Source organism: Typopeltis vanoorti, chromosome 13, assembly GCF_054136105.1.
Source record: "Typopeltis vanoorti isolate ZY-2024b chromosome 13, IOZ_Tvanoo_1.0, whole genome shotgun sequence".
In the NCBI taxonomy this organism is placed as follows: domain Eukaryota; kingdom Metazoa; phylum Arthropoda; class Arachnida; order Uropygi; family Thelyphonidae; genus Typopeltis; species Typopeltis vanoorti.
The window spans coordinates 88,257,034-88,270,371 of NC_143561.1; the positions used below are offsets into that span (position 1 = coordinate 88,257,034).

The 13,338-nt window shown below is 35.8% G+C and overlaps 1 protein-coding gene across 1 annotated transcript in view; it reads right to left on the bottom strand.

The window, feature by feature from the left end:
- The window catches only part of LOC150100342 (serine/threonine-protein kinase DCLK1-like), a 427,047-nt gene that overhangs the window by 307,845 nt on the left and 105,864 nt on the right, over nt 1–13,338 (bottom strand). Inside the window, exon 4 of the mRNA XM_090402717.1 lies at nt 3,688–3,798. Coding sequence (XP_090258843.1) covers nt 3,688–3,798 — 111 coding nt within the window. The remainder of the gene's footprint in view (nt 1–3,687; nt 3,799–13,338) is intronic.

Consider the following 13,338-nt stretch of genomic DNA (forward strand, 5'->3'; position numbering starts at 1 on the left):
TGAGAAGGGTAATGAAGTGATTGTTTGTGTAAATATTTCGAATTGTGGTTGTCTCGCATTTGTAACAAACTTTGTTTGTGTGCTCTGAAGATGCTGGATATAATACCAGTGAAATATTAGCTTTTAAGTTAATAAATAGTTATTTTCTTATCAATCTGTGTTTGCATAAATACCGTTTAAATCCAATTCAACATGTGTGACAAACACATAAGCCTATCCACGCATTTAATTTCTACTTCTTCAATGCAGCAGCATTTAAGTAAGACAGGATTATGATCTGACATGATGTCAAGATGTTTTATCTGAATTACTCTGTTTATAAGAAAAAAAAAAGAAACATAAATCTGATGAAGATGGGAACCAATTAAGTTTATGCCTAGAGATTAGGGTTGTGAAACCTCCATATGCCTGCTAGCTGAGCATTATGAAGACATTTTTAAATGTACATATTCTACTTTTCCACTCATGGAGTGTCCTCCTATTTTGTCTAATGTGGAGTTTTTGATATATTTCCAATCTCCAGCTACTATGATGTAGTGGGCACTATATAAATATGCTAAATATGCTCAATTCCTGGTAGAATTTTTGTCTAACTGTTCCACTGGATGGAGCATAAACATTTATAAATCTTATTACATATACTGTATTTAAGTTTTGCTGTATTTAAGTTTTGTTGATTTGGAAAAGGCATATGACAAGGTGCCAAGAGAGAAGCTATTCAATACGCTGCAGTTATATGGTGTCAATGGGGCATTATATCAAGCAATACTTAGTCTTTATTTGAGTTGTAAGTCAGCAGTGAGAATTGAAGGAAGTACACGATTTAATGTTAAATCCTTGTCTAACACCAGATTTAATGTTAAATCTGGTGTTAGACAAGGATGTACATTATCCCCTCTGTTATTCATTATCTATATGGATCAGATTATGAAGGAAAGTGGTATTAAACATGATATCAAAACTGGAGATGTTAATGTCAGCTCTTTGCTTTATGCAGATGATGTTATACTTCTAAATAAATCCGCTACAAGTCTGCAAGATTCTCTGACTAAATTGAATAGCTGTTGTAATAGATATGGTATGAAGGTCAGCAATAAAAAGACAAAGACAATGAAAATAGGCAGAATCATTGAAAATGTCAACTGTGTTGTGAATGGAGAACCTGTGGAACAAGTAAAACATTTCAGCTACTTAGGCACGATTTTTAGTGAAGATGGTAAATTAAATATAGAATTGAATAAATTCATATGGAATAAGAGAGAAATTAGTTGGAACACTAAATTAGCTGTATACAAGATGGTGTTCAAACCAGTTTTAGCTTATGGATCTGAGAGCTGGGTCAGAAGTAAAACACTTGACCAAAGACTAGAGACCGCAGATATGAGAGTCCTGAGAAAAATTATAGGTGTGAACAGATGGCATCAATGGCAATATTATATTAAAAACCAGGATATTAGGAAAGAACTTGACATTGTCAGCATCCAGGAATGTGTTAGCAGAGCTAATCTCAGGTGGTATGGTCACTTAAACAGAATGGGTGAGGAAAGATTAGCAAAACAAGTGTTCTCTGCCAGGTTGGCAGCAAAACGACCCAGAGGAAGACCAAGATATAGGTGGATTGATACAGTACAAAGTGCCTTAGACGATAGAAACATAAGATCTGATAATGTTGGAGTCTTGACAAGTAACAGACTGATTTGGAGGAAAATTGTAGATAGGAAGTTAGTAATGATGTAATTTTTTTTTCATGTAGTACTGTCATATCCTGTACACCCCTTGAGGGTACATGGCAGGAATTTGATGATGATGATTACATATTCGCAATATTTTCAGTCTGTCGTCAAGATTCATTATGTATCCCTTTAAATATTACAGAATGGCCCCAGGGGAGGACAACAATAAGAATTCTGCTCCAACCCTTTTGAAACCTTCCAAAGCTCCAATAAGAAAGTGGTGGGTATCTATCTGTTAAAGTTTTTATATCGAATATCTACAGAAGTATGTTTCTTGGAGAAAAAATAAATCTGATATTATGGCATAGTATAAGTTTCCATAGAGTTTCTTATTTAACTGGACTGTAGAATCCTTGTACATTTAATAAGGCAATGCAGAAGGGACGGGACATGACATGACATGTCATGTCCCATCCCATCCCTGATTTGGAAGTTTGCTAAGAAAATAGCAAACTTCCAAGTCAGGAACAGTAGTTATGAAATTGAAATAATGGCAAGCAACTGTAAAAACTGGAAACGAATTTACATAAAGCAGGCTACACAGTTGCTTCTTCACACAGTAAAGACCACATGAGGTTCATCCAAAATCTAGAAGTTAAGCACTTATCAGTTACCCTTCACTAATCATGACATGACATGACATGACATGACTAGTGAAGGGTAACTGATAAGTGCTTAACTTCTAGATTTTGGATGAACCTCATGTGGTCTTTACTGTGTGAAGAAGCAACTGTGTAGCCTGCTTTATGTAAATTCGTTTCCAGTTTTTACAGTTGCTTGCCATTATTTCAATTTCATAACTACTGTTCCTGATTTGGAAGTTTGCTATTTTCTTAGCATGTACATGGTCATCATACTGAGAAAACTTTGCATCAGTGAACTTTATTATGTTTTCTTTAATTTACCCCTCTTTCCCTACATCGGCATGAGATGGTTGCTCATAGTCCATAAACTAAAGCTGAGGAGTCTTTGCTTTACGATCCACAATCTGCTCCTTATATTTTTCATCATTTCTTCTCTTTTTAGATTTTGTTCTTTTTTTACTTTGTTTTTTTAATATCTTCTGATTATCCTCAATTTTTCTATTAATACCATTTTTTTGATGATTTTATATAGATATTAAGTTCTTGCATATGTCTTAGTTGCCTTCTGTTTCCTCTTCTCTGATTTTTACTTGTATAAGAATTTCATTTGTTTACCTCTCTTCAATTGTTATGCTAGATTCATTACTATTATTAACTAAATAGTGTCATCACTAACGCATTAGTGGAGCCATATCCAGGAAGATACCAAGGTTGAATTAATGCAGAAGTCATATATTTCTCATAGACAAATGATAAAAAAGGCATATCAACTTATTATGAAAATTCTCTGAATGAGAGACAATTGCAGAAAGTTTTTTTTTTCACTTGGTTACAAAGTAAATTATACTTACCAAGAAATTACATTATTATTTAATCCTTTATCCAAGTGAAAGCAAACAAATTTTGCTTCCACTTGGTTTCAACGTTTATTGAAGTAGATAGATACCTCAATAAAAGTTAAAACTAGTCTGGGTCATGAGCCTCCCCCAAACAATGCACAGCATTATGCATGTCCAAAAGGAGGAATGCTTTGCATTATGGTATACAAAGGCAACTGATGTGAAGTCATTAGCCATAACATACAAGTAGCCCACTCATGAAGATACTTCATGCTCAAACTTTCTTTGCTTACACTTGGATAAAGGATTAAACAAGAATATAATTTCTTGCCAAGCATTATAATTTACTTTGTAATCAAATGAAAAATTTTTTTGCAAACAAGTATTCAGTTAATAATTCTATCATTCAGAAACTTTTTAGAGTATTATTTCATTATTCTTTATAAAATTTAATTTAATGAAATATTAACGACATATTTATCCATTTGCAAAAAGAATCAATATTCCATCAGTCTTTCCTACTTTTCTTACCTTCGATTGATGCATGATGTCTTGAAAATGTGGGAGAAGAGAGAGCACTTGAGCGTCGAGATCTTCTTGTGGCAACTGGAGCTTTTGCACTCCCACTCAAATATTTACACTCTTCACAGAAACCATTTAAAGAAAATTTGTTAAATTTGTGCTATTGTAATTTTCATAATATCTTTATTCAAAAAAAATATTAATTATAATATCTTTACTTAAGTAACAGTTTGCAAATAAGCAGATATTACTATCAACATTAGCTGCATACCTGTTTGAAGTTATGTTAATTGATATGTTCCAGCCGTAGTTGTAAACTTCTACAAAGTAGAGCCAGGCATGCAATTTGGTGTGTTTGTAATATATATATACAGGGTGTTCGGGATAAATTTGACAGTTTCGTAAGGAAAAAGAAAATCTTCTTTGTATCTATTAAATTTAATGAATTGACAAAAAAACATTACAGGCAGAGTTAATTACAATACTGTCAACAAGATTTACTCAAAATAACCACCATTAGCATCGATCACAGCTTCAATTCTGCTTCGGAATCTCGAACAAGCTGATGCTACAGTCTCCCTGGGAAGGGCCGCAAAAACTGTTTTAATTTTATCCATTAACTGGGCTTTTGTATTACTGGAAGTGCGATTGGTGTCTTTTTCAACTGCGCCCCATACAAAATAATCCATGGGGTTAAGGTGTGGGGAGTTTGGAGGCCAAACATTTGGACTGGTGAAGTCGTAGAAATTTTCAGACAACCATTTTTGACTTTTCCCAGAGGTGTGGCAATGGGCCGAATCCTGCTGCCATACATACGGCCTACCATTGGCTACCCTTGTTATCCAGGGCTTGACTACAGTTAGCAACTCCACGAACAAAGCCCGAATTCCAATGCCAGGGTTCTTCAACACCTGTTCCTGCAGATTTGCGAGGAATTCTGCTGTACGAACGCAATCAGATCGTCTGCTAGGGATCTTTCTTCTTGCTACATCCTCGTAGTCACCATTGCAAGTCTCTAGTTCATGCCTGATTGTTTTTACTGTATTCAGGGAGCATTGGGCAGCAGTCGTAATATCCTTATTTTGATGGCGGGCACGAATCATCATGATACAAGTTATTCTCTACCATGATTCAGGTGGGTTCCAGCTATCCATCCTTTCTGACATCTTGTATATGAATGAAGAAGGGTCCAAACTTTTAAATGAAGAGAAGTGTGTGTTAATACATGTAACTTACGGAAAAATATAATTAATTATAAATATGTCAAATTTATCCCGAACACCCTGTATATTATGAAAAAATATTTCAATCTTATTCTGCTATTAAATATTTCAACAGAAAACTCAAAATACACCTGGCATATGGCTTTTCACTCACTCACTCACTCACATTCACACACAAATCCTATGTGCCAAGATATCTGTTAAACTACATTATATTATTATTGTTTTTTTTAATGTGAACATTACAATGCTATGCAAAATACGAATACTCTAACAAGCGCATGTTCTGTTTGGCTTTCTTAGCAAAACTATTTACTTAGTGCACTGATTTATTAAAAACTTGCATGTTGGTAATTAAATACACATTAAATTTGAACTATCGATACCGTACGTAATCGGATATTTAATAGTTTAGTGATAGCTAAAATGAAGCAACAGGAATGACTCTTCCTTCCACTGCTTCAAAGAAATCAAAGCAAAAAAGAAGAAAAAGTGATATTTTTTCAATTGTATGATTAAAATAATATATATATATATATATATATATTAATTTATTATTATTATTATTATTATTACTGTATAGCACCTCCATGGAGTCCAAAGATTCATCATGGGGAAATCCCAACTATCCACACAATATCTATCAATATCTCCTTGAACCAATTAACAGACAAAGCACTCACAACTGACTCTAGCCACCCATTCCATTCATTCACCACTCTTCAAGCAAAAAATCTAGCCTACACACCCTTACTAGTCACATTCTTACTCAACTCCCAAGTGCCAAAACATTTCTCCCGCATCAATCCTATAAAACCCTTGAAGAACTTAAATGTTTCTATAATATCCCCTCTTTTATTTCCTATCAACCAACTTTTTCAACTCACAAATCCTCAATCCATCTTCCAGGGATCATCCACAGAGCATTCACCATCATGGTCACTCATCATTCACCTCTGGATCCTCTTCACTACTTCCTCATCCCCAAGAAACCAAGATGACCTGACCTATGCACAGTAATCCAGATGAGGATATATCAAGGCTTTATAAAAAGTAATAACAACTTCCTCATCTCTACCTGTTGGTGTTTTTTTCAATATCCAAGTAATCCTGAGCTAGCTTGGCAACCTTAATAATATCCTCTCTAAACTTCAACTCTCTATCTACTACCTCCCCAAATTCCTGGCTTCATCAATTTCCTGGGATACAATTCCCTCAATGTGGTAAACGTCTTGTAATATTTGTATCTCAAATGCCTAATGTTACACTTTTGCAAATTAAATCGACATTCATCATGTTGTGCTCATACTGTCAGCCCTATTTAAATCATCCTGTAAGCTCTCTCTCTCTACAACTTGATTAACTATTACCCTACCCAACTTTGCATCATCAGCAAACAATTGAATATCTCTCAGAGTCTGTTCATCCATATACTACTTTCTGGTATCTGCCCATCAGCCACTCTCATATCCATATAACCAGCACCATATCCATCCCCATTTGCTATTTGCATACCAGAGATCCATGTGGTATTCTGCCAAATGCCTTTACAAAATCCGGCAGAATCATATTGTAGCCTCCCGTTTATCCAATTCACTGTCACTCTATTATAAAAAGTTAGCAAATCATTAAGACATGAATGTGACCCTTCAAAAACCCATGCTGCCACTAACTCACACAGTATCACACTCTTATCCAACCATTCCAGAATTTGCTCTTTGACCAAATTTTGCAGTACTTTTACCACCACTCCTGAGATAGTGATTGGTCTATAATTTTTTACTGTGGTGATAGAGCCTTCCATATGCAAAGCAATTATTTTGCTCTCTTTCTACTCCCTTGAGACTGCCAGAGCTGAGACTGAAATTAAGGAGCCCAGTCAGAGCCACTGCCACATTCTCATAAAATAGGAGCTGATATTCTATCTAATATGACAACCATGTACACCAGAGGTGGGGAACCTTTTTAGTATAAAGGTTGAAAATTGCTAATTTAAAAACTTTTGAGGGTGACTGGCAAATTTTAACTCTTATATATAGTGCATTATATATGCAATATATATCTCAATAAGTAAATGTGCAGCATTCTCATCTGATATGGTATCTTTTAATTACAATTGTGTAGACATATAACTATAACAATAAAGCATATAATTATAACAATCTTAAACTTTTTAGTGAGAAGGCTGAAACTTTTTTTTTTGTGAAAGCTTAGAAATATTAGCCACCCTTGATGAGGCTGCTACTCATAGTTCATTGGCGAGATTTTCGTCAGTGAGTCTTGTACGAAGGCGATTTTTTGCAGACTTTGAACAAAAATTGCTCGCATTGTAGTAGAAAACTCAGAAGCTATTTTCAAGGCGTTATTTTTTAAAGAAGGGAATTTCTCAGAATCAATGGATTTGTAAAAGTCTAATATAGGCAGATTACTATATTTTGATCTCAAAGTGTTATCACGCTGCAAATCAATCAACTCTAATTGCAAGGAACCAGAAGCTTCCTCGGGGCGTATATCAAAAGGTGTTTCAAATATTTGTAACTCAATTCTTTGATTTTTTTATATCTTCAAATCTACTTTGAAATTGATTCATAACACTTTGACACTCATCAGTGTACTCACTTGTTGATTTTGGATTGTGTTCTCTTAATTTTGGAAAATGTGTAAAGTGGTTTTTTTTTGGTTGGGTAAGAAATAATTGAAGAATCGAATCAAAGCTCTTGATATGAGTGAGCAAATAGGTCATTATCTGATTGGGCCTTGTAATTTCAAATTTAGATTATTCAAATGACTATTTATGTCTACTAAAAATGCTAAATCACTTTGAAACTTTTCATCCTCCAATCTTTAATGGGGACACTTTTAATGTCCAAGAAAATTTTCACTTCGTTTTTAAGTTCATAAAATCGCTTGAGCATTTGACCTATACTTAGCCACCTAACTTCACAATGGTACAATAAGTCCCCATATTCGGCTTCAAGATCTTGCAAAAATTCTTTGAATTCCGTGTTGTCCAACCCTATACTTTTTATCAAATTAATGGTCTTTGTTACTACATTCATGACAGTGTTCATCTTGAGTGACTTTGCACATAGATTTTCCATACGAATGAAGCAGTGGCACACAATTAAAGTATTTGGGTACAATTGACGTTTCTTAAACTCATTCTTAATCAGAGCCACGAGCCCTTTTTCACGACCTACCATGGCTCCTGATTTGTTTTTATTATTATTATTATTATTATTCCGGGCAACTCCAAGGAGTCGACAGACTCATCGAGGGAGACCCTAACATCATGTCAAGAACAACTATTTGACATTCACACAGTATCTATTATACCTTGCCTTGAACTCATTCACGGTCGTAGCACCTACAACAGACTCTGGCAGCTTATTCCACTCATTCACCACTCTCCAAGTAAAAAACCTAGCTCTAACACCCTTGTCAACCACTTTCTTGCCCAGCTTCCATGCATGGCCTCTAGTCCTCCCACCACCAGTCCTATTTTCAAAAATATCTTCTGGATTAATCTTATAGAAACCCTTCAGTAATTTGAATGTCTCAATCATATCACCCCCTCTTCTCCCTATCGACCAATTTCTGTAACCCATAAATCGTCAACCTATTCTCATAAGGTTCATTCCACAGACCTGCTATCATCTTGGTCACTGATCTCTGGATCCTCTCCACTTCCTCCCCATCTTATCAAGGCTCGATACAGAGGAACAACAACTTGTTTGTCTCTGCATGTTTATTTTTCAGAAGCCAAGTGATTTGATGAGCTGATTTAGCCATTTTTGCAATGTGCCCCCTAAACTTCAATTCCCTATCCACCAACACTCCCAAATCCCTGGCCTCATCAATCTCCTGGAGTACAGTTCCACAAATGTGATATACTGCTGCTATTCTTTTCACCCCAAAGTGCATAACCTTACACTTTGCCACATTAAATTGACATCCATTTTTCCTAGCCCAGTCCTCCAAACTATCCAAATCATCCTGTAAAATTTTGACATCCTGTGCACTCACAATTGCTCTACCCAACTTTGCATCATCAGCAAACAAGTGAACACTTCCTCTCAGATCCTTACCTATATCATTGATGAACAAATTGAAAAGCAGTGGCCCAAGAACAGAGCCATGCAGCACACACCACTAGTCACAAGCCGTCTTTTAGCCTCCACTCTTGAATAAACCACTCTCTGGTATCTCTCCATCAACCACCCTCCTATCCATCTCACCAACCCTATATCCATCCCCATCTGCTCCAGTTTACTGATCAGGGTTCCATGTGGTATCCTGTCAAAGGCCTTGGCAAGGTCCAGTAGAATCACTGTAAATCCTGTTTAGCCGTCACTGTGTTATAAAACGTGAGCAAGTTACTGGGGCATGATCTACCCTTCACAAAACCATGTTGTCCCCCATACAATATCCCATTTTCATCTATCCAATCCTGTATTCTTTCCTTGACTAATTTCTCTAAGACCTTGACAATGATTCCTGATATGCTAATCGGTCTGTAATTTACAACAGCAGTCTTGGAACCACCTTTATGCAGTGGAACTATTTTCCCCTCTTTCTACCCCCCCCCCCTCGGGACTAACCCAGACTCAAATTAAACAAAATGGTCAAGGGTACTGACAATTCTTTAGCCGTTTCTCGTACGACACGAGCTGGTATACCATCCAATCCCACAGATGTATTGACATTGAAGTTATGCAATAGACTACTCACCTCCACTTCATTCACCACAATTCCCGTATAATCTACTGGTTCATTCGTTTCTGCAATGTCACCACCTGGATGATATATTCTTGCAAAGTGCTCACTCAGTAACTCAACTATATCAACTGATTCAGTTACCTCCCTACCATCGGCATTTTTTAAAATCATTCTGCCATATACATTTTTCTTTTTACTTGCAACATATCGAAAAAACTGTTTAGGATTCTAAACAGCTGAAACACTTTGGCCATTCTGTTCATATTGCAATGCCGAAACATTTTCTTCAGTAAAAAGAACTAAATTAGCACTAATTTCCAATAATTCTGAAGGTTGATTTTTTTACCTTGAACTCTGTAATTAATCGATATCCTGTTTTGACTAGATCTTTGTATAATTCTTCATATCGCACCATACCGACTTCAGCTCATGTTTAAACTGTTCAACTCGTTCAGTATTTGGATCATGTGTAAGAAAATGACTTTCCAATTTACTAGCCATTTGAAGCCCTTCTTTAATTACTCATGCAGTGAGTGAAATCTCTTCATTATCATCATCACTTTTTCATCGAGATTCTTAAGGACAGCTTCTATTATTTTGTCATCACTAACAGCCTTGTCAACCATCAATTCTTCAATATCTGCAGACAAAAAATCATCAAATCCTCTGCCAACTGCATGTGCTAATCTGATGATATTGGGATATTCAGTTGTATGCAAAGTACAGGGTTTTTCTTTTTCACACATTCTGGCTAAGCAGCTTTCCAGCATGCATTTAAAGTTGATGGTTTCAATTCGGATAACGCCAACTTAGCAAGTTTGGTGCAATCCAAAATAGAAAATTTCTTCCACACATCAATAACTATCAGTGAATTATCCTTATGTAATTTATCCAAAATATATCGCAATGTTCTTCTTAAGTAGTAAGTTTTGAAAGTAGCGATCACACCCTGGTCTAGTGGTTGTATTAGGTGACAGAAAACAAAATTCCACATTCGGGTGTTCTAAAACAGGATGACCAGGTGCACTGTCTATAATCAATAAAACTTTAAAGTCCAGTTTTTTTTTTTGTTTTTTTTCCCCCATCAAATAGTGCTTAACTTCTAGAACAAAACAATGATGGAAACATTCATTAAAAATTTATTTTGTAACCCAACCTTTTTTGTTTGCCTTCCAGTGCACTGATAATGTGCTAAAATCCACACCTTTCATTGCCCGTGGTCTTTGAGATCAATTAATGAGTAACGATTTTAAACATTTCGAATTGTAAACAAGAAATTATTGTTTAGCAAACAGCTTAACTCCCTCCAAGCAGCTTTATATAGGCAGGCCTCTGTAATTGACCAACTTTATCTTCGAGGAATCAGCATAGCACCCTTCCGCTTCCAGGAACCAATGCCAAGTGAATATAACGGATCATCTGTCGGCTCTTCAGGGAATCATAATTATAAAACTTGATTTTTTTGTTGTCGCCACAATTGTCTACATTCTGTAGCATAGAGTAATCCCTGATATTTAAAACATCGAGGGGGAGGAGGATTTCCCAAAATTAAAGTTTAAGTACATATGATCATTCTAGGAGATGATAATTATAATGGAAATATCCTTTTTAACAGAACTGAATTCAAACAGAAATTTTAAAAATAAGTGCCATTTGAACCATGTAAAATCAAAATATGCTATGTAAAAATAGAATTGCTGCTGTTTTCTAAACCATGTTATTTCGAAAATGTGTAAAAAAAGTCCATGTAAAAAGAGAATTAGCTGTATATATATATATTAAGGCTGTGCAATATCATAAGAACAGAACTCATTAAAATTATCCTTCCATAGACATTCTTCCTCCTACTTGCCACATAATGAAAGAACTCTTTGGGATTTTCTTTGACCTGCTCAGCTAGTTTCTTCTGATAATCTGATTTTGCCTTCCTCATGGGATTTTCTTTGACCTGCTCAGCTAGCTTCTTCTGATAATCTGATTTTGCCTTCCTCACCATGCCTAGTCATCTTTTTTGCCTGACCTTTGTACTGCTTGTGAGCTTGATGGTCATATTTCTCCTTATAGACCCTCTGTAATACTTTTATTTTTTTTATAGCTCCTGCTTAAAGATACTAATCATCCAATGCCTACCTAATTAACCCCCCCCCCCACATAACCTTGGATATACAATCTAATATTCCTTCCTCCAGATACCTCTTAACCATTTCACATGCAATATCCTAAGAACAGCCAATAGAAGTGGTAGTTCTTTGGATATTGTTCTCGCATCAGTATCACATATAACACAGAAGCAACCTCACTTGAATGATATATTTTTGCAAAGTGATCATTCAGTAACTCAACTATTTTATCTGCTTCTGTCATCTCACTACCATCAGCACTCATTAAAGTTATCCTTCCATAGTCATTCTTCCTCCTACTGAGACCCTTGTCTTGAAGTTTTATGCCATGACGTGTTCAAACTACCTCCTAAGCTTGTCATAATCACCTGCCTTGTATATTCATAACTTATTTTAATTTTAGTGATATTACAAAACCAAATAAACCTAAATTATAAAAGGATGTTTATTAACTGACTAATATGTCAAACAAAACAGCATCTTCAGAGTAATACAGTTTACATGCAACAAAAAAAGTATTACAGTTGAGTAAGAGTTAATCTTAAGATGACAGTCTACCAAATTTCTGGCAGATTAATATAGTCATCTTGTTAAGGGTGAGAGAATGTTTCATAGCTATTGCTGACTCTAAAAATAGTCTTTCTGATGTGTAATGACTTCTAGATACCACATTAGTTTTCTTACATCTAATCCTATGTAAAGGGGTGTCCAAAGTGCGACTTGCTATAATAACAGTAGCGAATGTATTTCTTATGTTCTCCCATATGGATATTAACAGATCTTACTATCTGTCCATAGTAGGTTAGGTCACAGTCACAAGGAAATTCATACATTTCGGGATATGCTAGATGCTGAAGTTTATCCTTAGGAGAGTGGGTTAAAGTTGCTAATTTGACGTGTGGTTTGAATGTCGTCAGAAGGTTATATTATTATTATTATTATTAACATCTGAATGACATGGAGTCAGAGACTCATCGTGGGAGATACATACTATTGCACACAATGCTCATACATCCGTGCTTTAAACTGATTCAATGTGTCTACCACTCACCACCCACTCTCCAGGCAAAGAACCTACTCCTCTGCTCACACCCTCCTTATACAGTTTCCAGTCATGACCTCTTGTTCTATCCGCTCTCCCATTCAAAGACTGTCCCTGCAGGACACAACTAGTGACCTTCTTCTTTCGGGATACAGCATCCTCGTATACAACTTTCTGATATCTAGCTGACAGTCAGTGACTGATTCAACTCAGAAGACTGTTATCCAATCCCATCTATTTCAATTTATTTACTAGCTTGTTGTGAGCCAGCCTATCCAAAGATTTTGCAAAATCCAAATACACCACTGTATATGCATCTCCCCTGTCCAAGTTATTTGTCACCTTGTTGTAGTACATAAGTTAGTGAAACATGATTTCCCTTTAACAAACCCATGCTGATAACCACAGAGAATACTGCTGTTATCAACCCATTTTTGTATCCTTCTCACCAATCTCTCCAGTACCTTCACCACAACTCGAGATATACAGATTGGCCTATAATTTGAAGCTACAGCCTTATCACCACCTTTATGCAGTGGAACAATTTTATCCTCCT